This window comes from Sorex fumeus, unplaced genomic scaffold, assembly GCF_029834395.1.
Source record: "Sorex fumeus unplaced genomic scaffold, SorFum_2.1 ptg000095l, whole genome shotgun sequence".
NCBI classification, from domain to species: Eukaryota; Metazoa; Chordata; class Mammalia; order Eulipotyphla; family Soricidae; genus Sorex; species Sorex fumeus.
Genome location: NW_026606152.1, coordinates 9,500,708 through 9,518,916, shown reverse-complemented (window position 1 = coordinate 9,518,916; position 18,209 = coordinate 9,500,708). Strand labels below are relative to the sequence as shown.

The window sequence follows — 18,209 nt, the reverse complement described above, 5'->3', positions numbered from 1 at the left end:
CTCAGAGATACTGAGCCTTTGGGATGTTAATTAACAATGGATCTGTTCATTTTCTTCACATTTTTTCAAAAGAAAAGCTCAGCCACGGAGCTGGAGCAATAGCACAGCAGGGAGGGCGTTTGCTTTGCACACAGCCGACCCGGGTTCGATTCCCAACATCCTATATGGTCCCTTGAGCACCGCCAGGAGTGATTCCTGAGTGCAGAGCCAGGAGTCAGCCCTGAGCATCGCCGGGTGTGACCCAAAAAGCAGAAAGGAAAAAAAGAAAGCTCAGCCACGTTGTAATCCGTACCCAGTCATCCTTTCCATGGTTCTTCAGTGCCTACCTGGTGGTCAGCAGCAGAGTGAGGTGTGGGCGGTGCTCCGGGCCTCAGGCCCGAGGTGTGTCCCATTTCCTCAGGAAGGAAGAAGCTTCAGGTGCGTGGGTGAGAGGCCCGTGCCACTGCCAGTTCGCTGGGTCTCTGGCACAGCCTGTGGGCAGCATCTCTGCAGAGGAAGCAGCCCGCCATCTATGTTTGGGGAGCCAGGAGGAGACAGACAGACAGCTCTTCCAAAACCGCACTGCAGCTGTGGGCATCGTGGCCTCATGCTCCTTCCAGTTCAGCCTTAGGCCTCTGGACACCCTGTCAGGGCACAGATTCATTCCTCAGGAGTCCAGTCGCATCCCAGCTAGCCTCTCAGAAGGCGGACTTTCTCCCTGTGACGTCAGCTCTGCATTAAATTACCCTTCAGACTGGGGTGGGTGGAGGGTGTTGGAGGCCAGGTCAGCCTTGTGGGTTGTGCGGTGAATGTCAGTCTTCCGGGATGAGTGCTGTGTTCAGTGGACACCAGTGCTGGCCATCTCTCACCGATGTTTCCAGCTCCTGAGTAAGTAGCCTGTCAACTTTCTTGCTGTGATTTTTCTTCCTCAGGCTTCGTGAGCTGAGGTGGGCACAGAATCTCTCTCTCTTTTTTTAATGAGAAGTTTTTCTTGTGATGAAAGAGTTTCTAGTAAGAACGAGACTTAAAACTCCCTTCTCAATGCTGCTTCAGTCCATTGGGGAATGCCCCTCTGGGTCCCAGAAGAAAAACTTGCCACTGGCTTTCCTTATCAGAGTATTTCACCTCTGTCCCTCCGAGTGCGAGTTCCAGATGTACTGTGCAGATGAGCTCGGAGTGGGGTACAGATTTCTGGTTCTTCTTTGCACTGCAGAGAATGCTGCCTGCCCTTCAGTCAGCAAGGCCCTGCCCAGCTTTTGGAACAAAGGCTGTGTCAGTCATTCCCCACCCATCCAGCCTATCCCCTGGCCCATCCCCACCAGGCTGGGCCCTGAGTCTGCCCTGTGCTTCCTGGCTCAGAAATCTCAAGCTTGCTTTCCTCTGCTTTCTGCCAAGCCCAGTTCCACCCGCTCCCCAAGACTCTCACCAATTGCCTGCAGCTTGTTCTTAAAAAGAGTTCTTCTCTCTCTCCAGCTAGATTTTTTTTAAATTTTAATGTAAGAGTATTGCTAATTATTCAGCCATTGATTAGGCTGATTGAATTGGGCATGAACTCCACCTTACTTTTTTCTTTTTTATAAATTTATTTATTTTTATAAATTTATTTATTGAATCACCATGAGAGCAGTTACAAAGTTTTTGGGTTTAAGTCTCAGTCATACAATGATGAAACACCTGTCCCTTCACCAGTGCCCATTTTCTACCACCAAAAACTCCAGTATAGCCCCACACCCTCCCCCTACTTGTGGGGCAGATGATTTCCACATTACTCTCTCTCCACTTTGACTTCATTCAATATTTCAACCCAGATCCACCATTATTATTTGGGATTTTACCCCCACACTCAGATCTGCTGAAGAGTCAACCATAGACAATTTGTTTTCTATTACTAGTTATGAATAACATATGATGTCGCGTGGCCGCAGTAGTAGCCATGTGATTTTGGAATTTTGAAATTTTAACAGTTAAATCTGGAGGGATTTCTGCCAAAATCTGCTGGGTTCTGAGGTTTGTTCCTGAGTCTCTGGGATCATGGCCATTAAGCAGCTTGATCAGGAGCCAGAGAGGCCGTTTGTGGGCAGTGATTCGGGGTCTCATTGGGGCGGGGAGGAAAGGGTCAGCTCCACCCCCATCCTGTGAGGCCCTGCGTGCCTCCTCACTATGGGTCCAAACCTGACTGTAGGCCACTGAGCCGCCAAGAGGGAGCAGGCGGAGGGACAGCACCCTTTCCGCCCTGGGGTAGCCTGGTGCTGGTAACCTACTGTGGGGACTGGACGCATTTCTGCCAAAGGCTGCTGGTTCCAAGATTTGTTTCTGAGTCTCTAGGATCATGGCTGTTAAGCAGTTTGATCAGGAGCCAGAGAGGCCTTGCCTCCAATTATATAGCTGAGCCGGAGGTGTTTTGTGGGTGTGTCTCCCACATACCTAGCTTTTGGCCATTTACTTTGTTGGTAAACTTGGCCCCAAGTTGTTGGGGTCTGGCCAAAGGCACAGCAGCAATTTTGGGGTATCTAGAAGTGCATCAGGCTGCTGATGCACTCGCCTTACAGGTACAGATTGACCTGCTGGCGGCACCATACCCCAGTCTCCAGCTAGCTTTGCTTTTGTGCTGAAAGGCTCCCGACCCCCCACCCCCACCCCCCGGATGTCAGAGTGCCTGCTCAGCACTCTTGCACTGGCTTCTGTGGGAGACCCTGGGTCTGGCTTCTCCTGACAGGGAGGCTCAGGGTTTCCTTGGGAAGTGGAAGTTGTTTGAGAAACTGTGAAGCAAAGCACAAGATCATTTTCCATACTTATGTGTGTTTGCCTATGCTTATCTTTGAGAAAAATTGGAGGAGGAGAGATACTGCAGCAGATAGGATGGTTGCCTGGCCCCTGGCTGGGTTCAGCCCCCAGCATCCCCTGTGGCCCCCTCAGCATTGCTGGGTGTGGCTCCAAAACAAAAGCAACACAAATTTTGAAGCAGATTGCATCACTGTGTCACTGTCACTGTCATCCCATTGTTCGTCGATTTACTCAAGTGGGCACCAGTAATGTCTCTGTTCCTCCCAGCCCTGAGATTTTAGCAGCCTCTCCTTACTTGTCTTTCCCAATGATTGAAGGCTCTTTCGGGGTCAGGGGAATGAAACCTGTTGTTACTGTTTTTGGCATATTGAATACGCCATGGGTAGCTTGCCAGGCTCTGCCCATGCAGGCGGGATACTCTTGGTAGCTTGCCGGGCTCTTCGAGACATATAATATATATATATATATATTCCAAGATATATATATATATATGTTTCTCTCTATGATTTGTTGCCTGCTCTCTGAACCCCCATCAAATATGATGTGGTAATTATGGAAAATGGGTAGGAAGTGTCTTATGATGTGTCGTGCGGCCACTTCAGGGCCGTGTGATTCAGAAAGCGGCCTGGAGCGTGGCAGCAGTTGGGTAGTGGAGGTTGGTTGCTGGGGCACCCCGAGTGAAAACAGACTTGTGCGGATTCCGAAAGAAGATTGTACTATTTTTTATTTATTTATTTATTTTTATTTATTGCTTTTTGGGGGGGTCACACCGAGTGATGCACAGGGGTTACTCCTGGCTCTGCACTCAGGAATTACTCCTGGCGGTGCTCAGGGGACCATGGGATGCTGGGAATCGAACCCGGGTCAGCCGCGTGCAAGGCAAACGCCCTACCCGCTGTGCTATCGCTCCAGCCCCTGTACTATTTTTTAAAACTTATTTTTTGGTTTTGAAGCCACACCTGGCAGTGCCCAGGGCTTACTCCTAACTGTGCTCAGGGATTACTCAGAGACCATAGTTCCCCTGAGCACCATGCAGTGCAGTTTCATTTTGTAATTTGCAATTTGTAATACTCTATTGTGGTGGGTTTTCCCAGGGGTAGTCACGGCAATGGCAGTGGTGCTCTGGGTGTCCTTGGGATCTCGGACAGGTAAGACAGGCTCTGCTCCCCAGCCCCCACTTCCTCTGCACTCTACGGCTGGGTGCTGATTTATGATTTATTTTCCCGGTTGGGGGCTCCACCCGGCTGTACTTAGGGGTCCCTCCTCAGGCTCAGGGGACCCTCTGTGGTCCTGGCTCTCAGGTGCTGTGGGTCTAGTGAACTTCTCAGCTTTCACCCCAGGGTGGCAGTAACAGTCCTGCCCTGTGTGTAGAGTGGTGACTCTGAAGGTCACTGGCGCTCCCACGCTCTTTGCCAGTCACAGGTTAAACCCGTGTCAGTCTTCTGATAGGTGGAGCAGCGGCTCCCGTGTCCCCCAGCAGGCTGACAACTGGTGCAGGAGGCCCTGCAGTGTTGGCAGAGAAGGAGCGAATGAGTGCTGGAGTGACACATGGCACCCAGGACGTGTCTGCAGTGCCATTATCACCAGGACCCTCCTTCCTGGGAGCCTGGAGGCTTTAGTGGCCCTGCCTGGAGTCTGCTGTCCCCTCAGGGCCAGTCCCAAGTAGCGTCTGCTGCCTGGGGTGGCACCTCCATGTTCCTTTCAGAGCAGGCCGTGCGGGGGCAGGAGAGATCGCTCACGGTGTAGGGCTCGGCCCATGCAGTTGAGCCTGGTTCAATCCCCGGCACCACACATGCTCCTGCGAGCTCCTCCAGGTTGGCCTGAGTGAACAGAAATATCAAAGCAGCAGGATCCCTGAGAGCATGTCCTGCTGCTTCCCAACCCCCAATTCACACTGGAGGATCACTGGCCCGGGATCATTGGCATTGGGATCACTTTACATTGGGAATCACTCAGCCCGAATGATCACGGTACTGAGGATCACTCGGCACTGTGGGATCACTTGGCACTGGGGATCTCTCGAGACACTGGGGGATCACTATGTACTGGAAATCTCTCATACTGGGGGATCACTCGACACTGGGGAATCACTGTACTGGGGATTACTCGACACTAGATATCTCTCGACACTGGTGATCACACATCACTGGAGATCACTCAACACTGGGGATCACTTGGCACTGAGGGATCACTCTACTGGTGATCACTCAACACTAGGGGTCACTGGGCACTGGGGATTACTCGGCATTGGGGGATCACTATGTTGTGGGGTTTATGTAACACTAGGGATCTCGTTATTTGGGGATCACCGTGTACTGGGGATCACTCAGCGCTGGGGATTGCTATGTTCTGGAGATCTCTGGACATTGGGGGATCACCCAACACTGGGGATCAATCAGCACTGGGGATCACTCGACACTGAGGATTATTCGGCACTGGGGATCAATCGGTACTGGAGATCACTTGGCACTGGGGATCACTCGGTACTAGAAATCACTTGGGTATCACAAGCAGGTTGTGAGCCCAGACATATATAGGCATTGAGTTCCTATAATTGGGAACGATTTCCTGCATTGTTTTTATCTTGACCAGCTCTGAGATATATGTGTGGGGGTGTCTCCCAGGGGTGCCTCTGCAGAGATGCTCAGGGGAGCTCTGTGGAGAGCAGGGCCCCCTCCATGCCTGGGCATGTCAGTATGTTGATTGGAGACATGGGGCTTGTTCGTGTTGCTTGGTGTCCGGAGTCAGGTGTCCCTGTGGGCACAAGTCTATTCGTCGTCTCCTGTTGCTCTCTTTCTTTGGTCACAGTAAGGACTTTTAAAGCAATTCTTTTTTGGGGGAGGGGGATGTTGAGGGAGGGAGAGGAAGGGATTTGGAACCACTCTGGCAGTACTCAAGCCTCTCTTCTGGCTCTGTACTCAGGAATCATTCCTGGTGGTGGTCACCATTTGGGTTGCCAGGGATTGAATATGGTTTGGCTGCGTACAAGGCAAATACCCTCCCTGTTGTACTATTGCGCTGGCCCCAAATATTTAGATCTTGATGTCTTGGATGCCCAGTAAATAGAGTTGGCATGTATGCGTGTGTATGCATGTACCACATATATGTGTAAGTATGTGTGCATATGTGTTTGCTTGTGCATATATATGAGTGAGTGTGCACATGGGTAAGGCTTGTGCATGTTGAATATATCTGTGTCTGTGTGTATGTAAGTTTATGTGTATGTGTGAATGAGTGTATCCCTGGGTATGTTTGTGTGTTTGGTGTGTGCCTATATGTATATGTGTGAGGATGACCATGTATGATATGTGTAGAAGTGTGTATGTGTGTGTGTGTGTGTGTGTATGTGTGTGTGTGTGTCTGGAGTTGGCACTTTGGGGTACTGAGCAGATATCAGACCCTGTCACAGAGGTCAGTTGGCTATTTCTCCACAGGATACAGGAGCTGATCTCGTCTCTGACCAGGCCGGTGAGACAGTTGGCACCGTGTGTGGGCTATGGCCAGGGTTGCCGCTGTTTCCTCCTGTTCGGCTCTGCTTTGGTTTTTTGTCTTTGGACTGTGCCTGGTACTACTGAGAATCACTGTTGTGCTGCTGTGGGGACCCTGTGGTGTCAGGGATGGGTCTGCAACTCCTGCCTGTACAGTATGTGTGCCACCTACTGAGCTAACTCACCCTAGTGACGTGTGTTAAGTGGGTACCCAGGGCCCCAGATGGTCACTCATTTTCTCCAAGCCACTGACGTTTCCTTCCATGACACAAGAGTGGCCCAGAGAGGGTGGAATCCGTCTCCCATGGCACAGGCATGGTGGGGGGAGAATGGAATCCGCCTCCCGTGGCACAGGCGTGGTGTGGGGATCGTGGAATTCATCTTCCTGGCATAGGCGTGGCAAGTGAGAGGGTGAATCCACATGGTGAGCCGGGGAAGACGGGAGACATTACTGTGAACCTCTGTGTCTCCCTTTGCTCTGAGCTCATGTGCCTTCTCTGTCCAGGAGCTGTTCATGACTGTCCCCAGAGTGTCCCTCTTACCCCCTTCCTCACGTGTACCCCTCCATCCTGCTACCTGGGAGTCCTCTGCCTCTGGGCTCCTGCCTGGCCCGCGCTCTCCCACTGTCAGTGCCTCAGATGAGCACCCTGCCCAGCCCCTGCTGTGTTCGGCGTGCCCAGGAGTGAGCTATCCTGAGACTGCACTGGGTGACGGGAGTGACGTGGAGGAGTCTGTCCTTGTACTTAAAGCAGGGAGAGACGCAGACATGTACATCTTCTGTAGGTCACGTGGCCCCTGCAGGAGGAGCCACAGTGCCTGGGACCCTCCACGGGGTCCCAGCTGGCGGTGTCAGGGTGCAGCACCGAGAGCCCTGCTGAGATGAGTTGTGCTTCCCCTCAGGAAATGGCAGGCCGGGCACTCAAGCAGACAGGCAGCCGGAGCATCGAGGCCGCCCTGGAGTACATCAGCAAGATGAGCTACCTGGACCCCAGGAATGAGCAGATCGTGCGGGTCATCAAGCAGACCTCCCCAGGTGAGATGCAGCACCTGGAGCTCCTGCAGTGGGGATGTACTAGAGAAAGAGAGGAGAAAGAGAAAGAGAGGGAGAGAGAGCGAGAGCAAGAGAGGGAGAGTGAGAGAGCGAGAAAGAGCTAAAGAGAGAGAGACAGAAAGAGAGCGAGAGTATGGGGGAGAGAGAGGGAGGGAAGGAGGGAGAGTGAGAAAGAGCATAAGAGCGAGAGAGCGAGAGCGAGAGCGAGAGCGAGAGTGAGAGAGAGAGAGAGAGAGAGAGAGAGAGAGCGTGGTGTGCTGGAGGTGCCCCGGGCATGAGGCCCCGAGTCCTGTCCCGTCTTGCACCGCAGAGCCAAGTGTACCAGTTGCACCTCCAACCCCAGAGTCTGACCAGGGAGGTCCCTACAGGAGACACAGGGGACAGAACTGGCCAGAGAGAAGGCTGGGTCGGCACCTGCTGTGGACCGTGTGCCTGCCAGCACCCCAGGAGTGACCCCCAACTACAGAGCCAGGAGCAGTGCCCAGAAATAAACTGATGGATAGCAGGAATTGATTCTTAGAGAGCCAGAAGCTGAGGAGCATCAGCCATGCTTGCACGAAGGAGCTATGGGCCCAGGCCCAGGTCATCCTGTGGGTGGTACCTTGTCCTGCTCTCCTGGACAGATAGGAGCACGGTCCCACGCCCTCGCTAAAAACGACCGGGGTACTTCTTACCCGGGATCTCTGTGTGCTTGTTTGATCTTTGTGCACTTGTTCTGTTCGTGAAAGACTGAAAGCTTCCCTGATGTCAGCATGGCGCACCCGGCAGAGAGAAAGTGCCCTTTCTCACCGTCCATTCCTTGGGACTCTTCAGGGATCCTGGGAAGGGCTCTTGCTGTTGGTTTCTGAGCGGCGTTCTGGGGCATGGCTCTGAGCACCAGGCCCTATCCATGGCAGATGCTCTCAACTTGAGGTGCTGGAGAGGGCACGAGCCTCTCAAGTGCTCGTCCTGACTGTTGTGAATGTCCCTCTGTGTCCTTGCAGTGATGGGACCATGTGTGGCATCTGAGGAGTTCACGGTACATATTTAGGACAAAGGGGATTTCCCCCGTCTTGTAGGTAATTGTACATCAAACCTGCCTCATCTCCATGGCGAGCTAGCCACCAGCTTTACTCATGCTGTCAGGCTGCTCCGAGGAAGGAGAGTGGGCATCCACCACCCCATTCTAAGTCACCGAGGCCCCCAGGTCTTGGGTCCTTCCCAGCATCCCAGGGTTCCTCCCACTGTCCCTCCCAGCGTCCCGGACCTGCTCTTGAACCCAGGATCAGAGGTGCAGCCAGGTTGTGACATCGGGTGTGTGTCTGGCATTGATTGGGGTCTGCAGTGGTGGGAGTGCCCAGGAGCTGGGCCACGGGGCTCAGACACTGACAATTTCTTGTTCCCCTTGCAGGAAAGGGACCCGCGCCAAGCACCGTGCCTCCACGTGCCAGCTTCGAAGGGACTGGGGAGCCCTTCCCGGCCTTCCAGCACCTGAGTGCAGGCGTGTACGAGGGCCCCGGGCCCCTGGAGGAGGTGCCCCGGCAGTACGTGGACTTCGTCTTCACGGGAGTTAGCCCCCACCTGCCCAGTGCCCACCCGCACCCGCCCAAGGGCTACCCCGTGGGCATGGAGGCGGGCCTGGGCTTCCCTGTGAGCGGCCCCGGGGGCGCGGCCCTGCCCCTGCCGGGGCCCCTCTACCGGCCCCACGTGCCGCTGGCCTACGGCGTGCAGCGCAGCCCCTCCTTCCAGGGCAAAGCCCCCGAGACCCCCGGCTACGCCCTTCCGCTGGGCTCGGCCCATGGCTTCCCACCCGCGGCGCCCGCGGTAGGGATGTACGTGCCGCACCCGCAGCACCCGCACCACAAGCCGCACCCGCTGCACGTGGTGGGCTCCCGGGGCCCGGTCTTTGCCGGGGACAGCCCCCCGCAGAACTTGCTGGTACCCTCCAGGAACAGCCTCAACGTGGACCTGTACGAGCTGAGCGGCCCCCCCGGGCAGCAGTGGCCGGCTGCCACCCTGTCCCGCCGGGACTCGCTGCAGAAGCCTGTCCTGGAGGCGCCCCCTCGCCCGCACGCCAGCTTCCGGCCCGACGGGCCCGTGCCCAGCAGGACCAACTCCTTCAACAGCCACCAGCCGTCGGCGACTCCCGGGCGGGCGGCAGTGCCCAGCAAGGCGGAGCCGGCCCTGCCCTCTCCCAACACCATCACGGCCGTCACGGCCGCCCACATCCTGCACCCGGTCAAGAGCGTGCGCGTCCTGCGTCCCGAGCCCCAGACAGCGGTGGGCCCCTCGCACCCTGCCTGGGTGCCGGCGGCCGGGGTGGACGGCCTGGACCCCAAGGAGGAGCCCCCCGTGGCCCTGGGTGTGTCCAGCAGCTACTCGTTGGACTCCGAATTCAGCGGCCCTGGGCCCGAGATGCGGTGCCCGCCGCCGCCCTACCCCCGGCACCTGCTGCTGCAGGGCCCGTCGGAGCAGCGCGACGTGGACGACCTGTGTGTGAGCCTGGAGCAGGGCTTCCGAGGGGCCCAGGCCGCGGAGCCCGGCAGCGACAAGAGCCACAAGGGCGCCAAGGCGGACAAGGTGGGCAAAGACAAGAAGCAGATCCAGACGTCGCCGGTGCCCGTGCGCCGGAGCTGCAGGGACGAGGAGAAGCGCGAGTCGCGCATCAAGAGCTACTCCCCTTTTGCCTTCAAGTTCTTCATGGAGCAGCACGTGGAGAACGTCCTGAAGACCTACCAGCAGAAGGTCGGCCGCCGGCTGCAGCTGGAGCAAGAGATGGCCAAAGTAATTGCCCCTCACGCCCCTCCACGCCCTCAGCCGTGCACCGCCCGGGTCTCTCTCGAACACGTCCTCCCCTGGGTTCCTGGGTTGGCATCACCCGAGCATGGCCGGTCGTGATCCAGGCCACACCCTCAATCCTAACAGATGCCACAGGGTTACTAACCAGTCAAACTTGGGGGGCAAGCAGGGAGATAGTTTGGGCTCGTGGGGTTTGTGACGTTCTATCTATCCAACGGTGCACCATTGTTCTCACTCTCTGAGTGCGCAGTGTTGTTTCAGACCCGCTGAGGCAGGGCAGGTGGCTCAGGCATGGGCCGTTCCCCGCCTACACATATGGCACCTGGCGTCTGGCTTCCCTGCTCAGGTGACTCTCTACAAAACAGTTCCAAAAAGAAAGGAAAATGAATATAGCCTGGTTGATCTTAAACTGCTGAAAAAAAGTAATTATTAATGAGGTCGTTTAAAGTACTAGAGGGTTTTTTGTTTGGGGGCCATACCTCACAGTGCTCAGGGGTAATCCTGGCCAGGAGCTCAGGATCCCGCCTGGTAGGGGCTCAAGGGGTCTTGTGTGGTCCTGAAGATTAAACCTGGACTGGCCACATGCAGGACAAGTGCCTTTACCCCTGGACTGTTTCTCCAGCCCTATTACAGTCAATTAAATACATACAGCCAGTAATTTCAAATTCTAAAATCCGTTTATGCTGCTTTCCTGTTGTCATTGACTTTTTCCTGTTTTCTCTGAACTTCTCTGAGCTGGTAGTTTTAGATTAAGAACCCAAGGGGGGGCTGGAGCAATAACACAGTAGGTAGAACGTTTGCCTTGCACACAGCTGACCCAGGTTCGATTCCCAGCATCCCATATGGTCCCCCAAGCACCACCAGGAGTAATTCCTGAGTGCAGAGCCAGGAGGAACCCCTGTGCAATGCTGGGTGTGACCCAAAAAGAAAAAAAAGCGATAGATCAGTGAGAACTGTTGGGCAGGCACAGACCCTGGCACCTGCCCTCATACCCAGTGAGAAACAGGGACACTGCTGTTGGGGCCCCAGCTGAGCACCACGCATGCAGCCGCCAGAGAGCACTGCAGCCACTCGTGCAGACACAGCCAAGGTGTGAGACTACAGCCGAACATGCAGACACAGCCAGGATGTAGACACTGCAGTCACTTATGTAGACAGACACTGAAGTCATGTATGCAGTCCCTGCTTTGCTCATTGTAACAACAAATAGAACAGTGGGTAGAAGAAATGAAAATAAGTAAGTGATGAAGTATTATGTTGTTCTTAGAGAAATTTTCTGATTTCCATTTTCACAGGTTATTTCGCCCTTTCTTGATGTAGCATTGTTATGTAATGTTTTAGATCTATGATAGAGTTCAGTATCTATCAGTACTCTACATTCTGCTCAATAGCAAATGTCTTAGTTTTCATAAATTTTTGTGTGTTTTGGTTTGGCAGGCTACACTTGATATTTGCTGAGGACTTATTCCTGGTTCTGTGCTCAGGGATTATTCCAGGCAAGCCTTGGGCATTATATGTGATGCTCAAGATCAAATTGGGCTTGGTTGCGTGCAAGACCAGTGCTTTAATTTCATTCTATCTTTCTGGCCCCATGATTTGTTTTTTGGGGGAGAGGTCTTTTTGGTCTCACCAGACAATGCTCAGGGGTTACTCCCGGCTCTGCACTGAAAAATTACTCCTGGCAATGCTTGGGTGACCATATGGGACGCCAAGGATCGAACCTGGTTTGGCAGGTACAGTCAAACACCCTACCCGCTATACTATCATTCTGACCCCTGAGCCCACAAATTTTTATAAAAGAGGCTTTCCTTTCGATTTCAGGTCCAAAAATCATGTAAGGAAAGAACTTTTTTTTTTTTTGTCTTTGTCTTTTTGTCTTCTTTGGATTATGGATTTGTGTCTTGATAGAGACAAAGAACAGCCAGTTTCTGGGTGGCATTCTTTGTGTCGGAAGCGTGCTTCCATGTTCTCACGTGCCCAAGAGTGAAGGCGGGGCTCCCCACCCTGCTGTTTTCTGCCACAGGATCCCTGTCTCACTGTCCCTGTTCTCCTCCCCAGGCTGGCCTCTGCGAAGCGGAGCAGGAGCAAATGAGGAAGATCCTTTACCAGAAGGAGTCAAACTATAACAGGCTGAAGAGAGCCAAGATGGACAAGTCTATGTTTGTAAAGATCAAAACCCTGGGCATCGGGGCCTTTGGGGAAGTGTGTCTGGCCTGCAAGGTGGACACGCATGCCCTCTATGCCATGAAGACGCTACGCAAGAAGGACGTCCTCAACAGGAACCAGGTGGCCCACGTCAAGGCCGAGAGGGACATCCTGGCCGAGGCCGACAACGAGTGGGTGGTGAAGCTGTACTACTCCTTCCAGGACAAGGAGAGCCTCTACTTCGTGATGGACTACATCCCCGGGGGGGACATGATGAGCCTGCTCATCCGCATGGAGGTCTTCCCCGAGCACCTGGCCCGCTTCTACATTGCTGAGCTCACGCTGGCCATCGAGAGCGTCCACAAGATGGGCTTCATCCACCGCGACATCAAGCCAGACAACATCCTGATAGATCTCGATGGCCATATCAAACTGACTGATTTCGGCCTCTGCACTGGATTCAGGTGGACTCACAATTCCAAGTACTACCAGAAAGGTATTGTCTGAGCTGGCCAGCCTGAGCAGCACAGCTGGGGTTGTTAGTTAGAATCTGGGCCCTTGGCGCTGGCGCCGTCTCTGAAGAACCAATGCTTAGGCTGCCTCAGTGATCTTTGGGAAAAGCTGTCTTAGCCCTCCGTGGGACTGTCTCACAACTAATCTGAATTTTTCTCAGCTTCTGTGGCCACAGTTTTATAGTTTCATTCCCTGTCCTCTAGTTCTGATACTTGGGAAGGTTATTATCTTATTCTTAAATTAAGAATAATCCTTTAAAAGTATTTTTCATTGAATCACCATAAGATACACAATTACAAAATTGTTCATGATTGGGTTTCAGTCATACAGTCTTCCAACAGCCCTTCCTTTACCAGTGTACATTTCCCACCACTAGTGTTCCCAGTTTCCCTCCCCCCACCCACACCCCCAGCTTGCCCCTATGATAGATTCTTCTTTCTCTTTTTCCTCCGTCTTTCTTTTTGGCCATTGTGGCTTACAGTACAGGTACTGAAAGGATATCATGTATATCACTTCACCACCTTTCAGCACTTGGTTCTTGTCCGGAGGGATCTTTTTCACTCTCGTTGTCCTGGTGGTCCTTTCTCTGTCTTCACTGCCCTTCCCCACCCCCTTGAATTAGATTCTTGAAATAGTTTTTTTAGTGATGTATCTGAGGCTCCTTTTGTTCTTGTTTACTCTAGAGCCACACCCAGCAGTACTCAGGGCTTACTCCCGTACTCAGGCATCACTCCTGTCGGTACTTGGCACCATCTGGGGTGCTGGGGATCAAACCCAAGTCAGCGATCGCAGAGCAAGTGCCCTACCCACTGTTGTATCTCTCCCCACCCCCTTTTAAACTTCCTCTCTCTTGTTATTAACTGCATTCCTGTTTTATGACATGGAAGTAACTTTGTTGGTACTCTGGTGCTCTAGTGCTTCCCTCTGCCCTTGCCCAGTGCTGCTGATGGCCGTCTCCGCTCTGCCCTCGCTGCACCTGCTCTCTGCTCTCCAGGTCTCCCTCAGGCCACCCCTGGCCGGAGAAGGGACTTCGACCTGGGTCCCTTTCCCAGGCTGTTGCGTTGTTGAATCGTGACTCTGTCATTTGTTCCCACTCTTTTTGCGCCCTGACTTCGGGTGAAAGGCAGCCACATCAGACAAGACAGCATGGAGCCCAGTGACCTCTGGGACGACGTTTCCAATTGTCGCTGTGGGGACAGGCTGAAGACCCTGGAGCAGCGCGCGAGGAAGCATCAGCGGTGCCTGGCGCACTCCCTGGTCGGCACCCCCAACTACATTGCACCCGAAGTGCTGCTTCGGAAAGGTGGGAGAGTTTGGGGGCCAGAACGATAGTGCAGTAGGGAGGGTGTTTGTCTTGCACTCAGCCAATCTGGGTTCAATCCCCGGCATCCCATATGGTCTCCTGAGCCAGGATTAAGTCCTGACAACTGCCGGATATAGCCCAAAAGAGAAAAAAAAAAATCCAAACGCTGGATTTCCCCTCCGCAGCCCATGGCAGGTCCCACCAGCCTGCCCGGCATCTGAGGAGGTGAACCTTGCGCGTTGCCTCTGGACTTGGGAGTCAGGCTCCTTCCTGCATGTGCTTTCCCATGGTTTAGTGACTCTGAACCATGCAGGTCTCTCATCCTGCCCCTCTAGAAGCTCCTGGAGCTTGACCTGGGGGTGGCAGGAGGCATGTCTGTCCCTTTGTAGCCAGTGAACCACAAATGGCCCTGCTCACAGGTGGACCTCGGGCATGGTTACGTGGCCCAGCAGCCATGCTCATGGCTAAGTGGATGCTCTGGGATGAGCCACCAACAAGTGGTCTGTCTCCTGACCCGGAGCACACCTCATCCTCCCTCACAGTGGTGATGACCGGGAAGAAATTACTGTAGCGCTGGCCATCATGAGGCTTCTGAGAGGCTGCGGGCAGGGCTGGCCGGGTGAGGCCAGGGCTCGTGGGCCACGTGGGGGCAGGCTGGACTGGGCTAGGCTGTGCAGCCCCTCCCTGCCCATGGAGAGCAACTCTCAGGCACAGTCCCTCTGCAGAGTCCACTTTCCTCGTCCTCACCGTCCAGTGTCCCCTGCATGAGTCGGAAGGACCTGACCAAGTTCCCACAAGCATGCCTGTCCTCAGCCCCGTAGCTCAGTGCCAGGTGACTTAGCATCACACTGGGGGATGGCACCTGTCTTGCATGTGGGTGACGCAGTCTCCATCCCTGTTTCCCTCACGTTGGATGATGGTTTGTTTGATTGTGAATCACCAGTAATGCCCCAAGCCCTGGTGAGCACACTTGTAAGCCATCCCAATGGCCTTTATGTCATTTTACTGTTGCTATTGTTCCCGTTACTGGGTCACTCCCGGCTGAGCTTGGGTGACTGTGTAATGTCAGGGATGCACTGGGGCTTCCCTCAAGCAGTGGCCTGGTTCCTGCCTTGGGACGCTGGGCCTGGCAAGTGCTCTCCAGGGTCCTGTTCTGAGTGGATAAGCCTGGGGCTCCGGACTCACCTGATGGCTGTCGTCCCTTGTGACCGCGTGCTCTGTGCTGATGAGGCTGTCCCTCTGTGCCCACTCTCAGGGCCTGAACCGCACTTTGTCTTGCAGGGTACACGCAACTGTGTGACTGGTGGAGTGTGGGGGTGATCCTCTTCGAGATGCTGGTCGGGCAGCCCCCTTTCCTGGCCCCTACTCCCACGGAGACCCAGCTGAAGGTGATGGTGCTCCTTAAGGCTTTTGCCTGCTTTCCTCTGAGTGACAGTTTTAGTGACAGCTTTACTGGAACAACCATCAGATTCCCATCAGCCCTCCCGACCTCCCTTGGGACCCCCACAGACCCGGTCCCCAGTAAGGAGGTGTTCTAGGAACCTTGCTTCTTCCTGAGTCAGCCTTGCATGTGGCCAACCTAGTTTCGATTCCCAGCACCCCGTATGGTCCCCCAAGCACTGCCAGGAGTGATCCCTGACAGCAGAGCCAGGAGTAAGCCCTGAGCACCACTGGTTGCTGCCCCAGAAACCAAAGTGCAGTGGGAAGAAACCCTTTTGTATTTTTGTCATGGTGGATGCATTTTGTGTGTTTCCTGAACTTCCCTGCAGTGGTCTGTAAAGTGTCACCAACTTGAGACTAGGGCCATAAGCTAAATCAACTTGACACTGTTTCTCTGAGACTACTTTTGGGAAAGCAGAAATCCCAAACCCGGTTGTTCTTGTTTTTGGAAGGGGTGGTTGGGGACTCCTTCTGGCTCTGAGCTTGAGGACTCTTTCCATAGTACTTGGGGGCCTCACTGGGCTGTGTGTGTTGGGGGGGGCTCAGGCGTCCCTCATGCAGGCCACACGACCCACTGAGCTGTGTCTCCAGCCCCTGTGAGCTATTTCTTTATTGTTTTGTTGGGGAGTTAAGGCTATAGTTCATGGTGCTTGAGAGCCACGGCTTGAAGTTTCAAGGCCCAGGGCCACCTGCATGCGGGAGCTGTGTGTGGCCTGTGGGACTGTCACTTCAGTACCCAGCCTTGTTGGGGGTTGGGTTTGTTTATAGTGAAACTGTCAACCACAGTTAAGCGTCAAGAGCAGAGCCTGAGGGTAACAGGAGTGTGTTGCCGTAGCTGAAGAAGCAGTTCATCAGAGATCAGTAGTTCCACCTTTGCTCAGTAGTTTCTGATAGGAAAACAATCTTTCAGTCCAGATATGGTGTAGTCCCTACACTTCCGGGGCACTGCTAGAGGTGAGGGGAAACTCACATTCGATGTCTGGTGTCGCTCCAGGTGATCAATTGGGAGAACACGCTTCACATCCCGGCCCAAGCCAAGCTGAGCCCCGAGGCACGCGACCTCATCACCAAGCTGTGCTGTGCTGCCGAGCGCAGGCTGGGCAGGGCTGGGGCCGAGGACCTGAAGACGCACCCGTTCCTGGCCGCCATGGACTTCTCCAGTGACATCCGCAAGCAGCCTGCTCCCTACGTGCCCAAGATCAGCCACCCGATGGACACCTCCAACTTCGACCCGGTCGAGGAGGAAAGCCCCTGGCACGGTGCGAGCGGAGAGAGCGCGAAGGCGTGGGACACGCTCACCTCGCCACACAGCAAGCATCCCGAGCACGCCTTCTACGAGTTCACCTTCCGGAGGTTCTTTGATGACAACGGCTACCCCTTCCGGTGCCCGAAGCCCTCGGGGACAGATGCCTCTCAGGCCGAGAGCACAGAGCTGGAGAGCCCCGCCTTGGGGGAGCCGGCGGAAAGCTGCCAGCCCGTGTACGTGTGACTGCAACTGGGGCCTGCATGGCTTGGCCGGGCTCTGCAGAAGTCCCAGGCCTGCCAGAAGCCTGAGGTCAGCTTTGTTTTTAAGGTAGTCCATTCGTTTCTTCGCTTGAAAGTCTGGCCTTCACTCCCCAGCTGCCCACCAAAAAAAAAAAAGGCACCCCCAAACAAAGAAAGGCGTTCTTTGTGGAAAGGTTCCCAGCTTCAGAGATCTTCATTCCGCCACTCTGGATGATGGGAGACTGCGCATCAGCATTGTTTGGAATTGGGTTTTGAGGACCGTAACGTCATTAAAACAATATTTTTTAAAACTTTTAGTACAGTTTAGAAAGAGCACTTATTTTGTTTATAGCCGTTTTTCTTACTAAATCGTAGGGATTAACTTTGACAAATCATGCTGCTGTCATTTTCTACATTTGTATTTTATCCGTAGCACTTACTCACATTTAAGAGAAGATAAGAACTGAAGAACATGGGATAAGAAATCTCTGTGCAATAATGTAAAAAGAGAGAGAGAGAGGAGAGAGAGCGAGAGAGAGAGCGAGCGAGCGAGCGAGAGAGCACTGTTCTGATGTTATTGATACCATTTTCTTCACACGGTGGTTTCTATTCCCCCCCACATTTCAAAAATTGTGATATAATGTTAAAAGGCTGCTTTTTCTTTTTTCTTTTTGCATATTATAGTATAATAGAAGGTGTAAGCAAGATGGTTTTGTGGGTGTGATTTCAGATGTCTGGTGCATGAACAGGATTTTTTCTATTATAAAGTTACCGTATCTTGCCATTCACAGCAGGTTCTGTGAATATGTTTTTACCAAGTATCTTAAGTGAGGTGTTAGCCAGTGTGCCGATAATGTATCGTGTGGATGCCTTCTTTGCTATGACTACATCCCCTATTTTGTTAAAAAAAATGCAGATGTATAACTGAAATGAGTGTGTGTGTGTGTGTGTCTGTGTGTGTCTGTGTGTGTCTGTGTGTGTCTGTGGTGTGTCTTTGTGGGTATGATAGGATTGGAGGGGGGTTAAGGTTAAACATTTGTCATATATGAAACTTGTATACATCAAAAGGGATTCATTGAGCTATGCCAAAAACTGTTGACTTCCTCCTGGAGCTGTGCCCTCTTCACTAGTCAGTCTGCCTTAGGAATCCGTGTGCTGCAGCTGAGTGCTGGGGGCCACTGGCCAGTGTGGGCAGTGTGGCCACCTGCTGCCCTCCAGCTGCCAGCATGCTCAGGTGTTACCA

General features: G+C 53.6%; 1 protein-coding gene across 1 annotated transcript in view; it reads left to right on the top strand.

The window, feature by feature from the left end:
* The window catches only part of LATS2 (large tumor suppressor kinase 2), a 61,182-nt gene extending 44,197 nt beyond the window's left edge, over positions 1-16,985 (top strand). Inside the window, exons 3-8 of the mRNA XM_056133018.1 lie at positions 7,152-7,284; positions 8,693-10,065; positions 12,139-12,721; positions 13,862-14,041; positions 15,323-15,429; positions 16,476-16,985. Coding sequence (XP_055988993.1) covers positions 7,152-7,284; positions 8,693-10,065; positions 12,139-12,721; positions 13,862-14,041; positions 15,323-15,429; positions 16,476-16,970 — 2,871 coding nt within the window. The 3' untranslated portion in view covers positions 16,971-16,985. The remainder of the gene's footprint in view (positions 1-7,151; positions 7,285-8,692; positions 10,066-12,138; positions 12,722-13,861; positions 14,042-15,322; positions 15,430-16,475) is intronic.
* Positions 16,986-18,209: the final 1,224 nt, after the last annotated feature.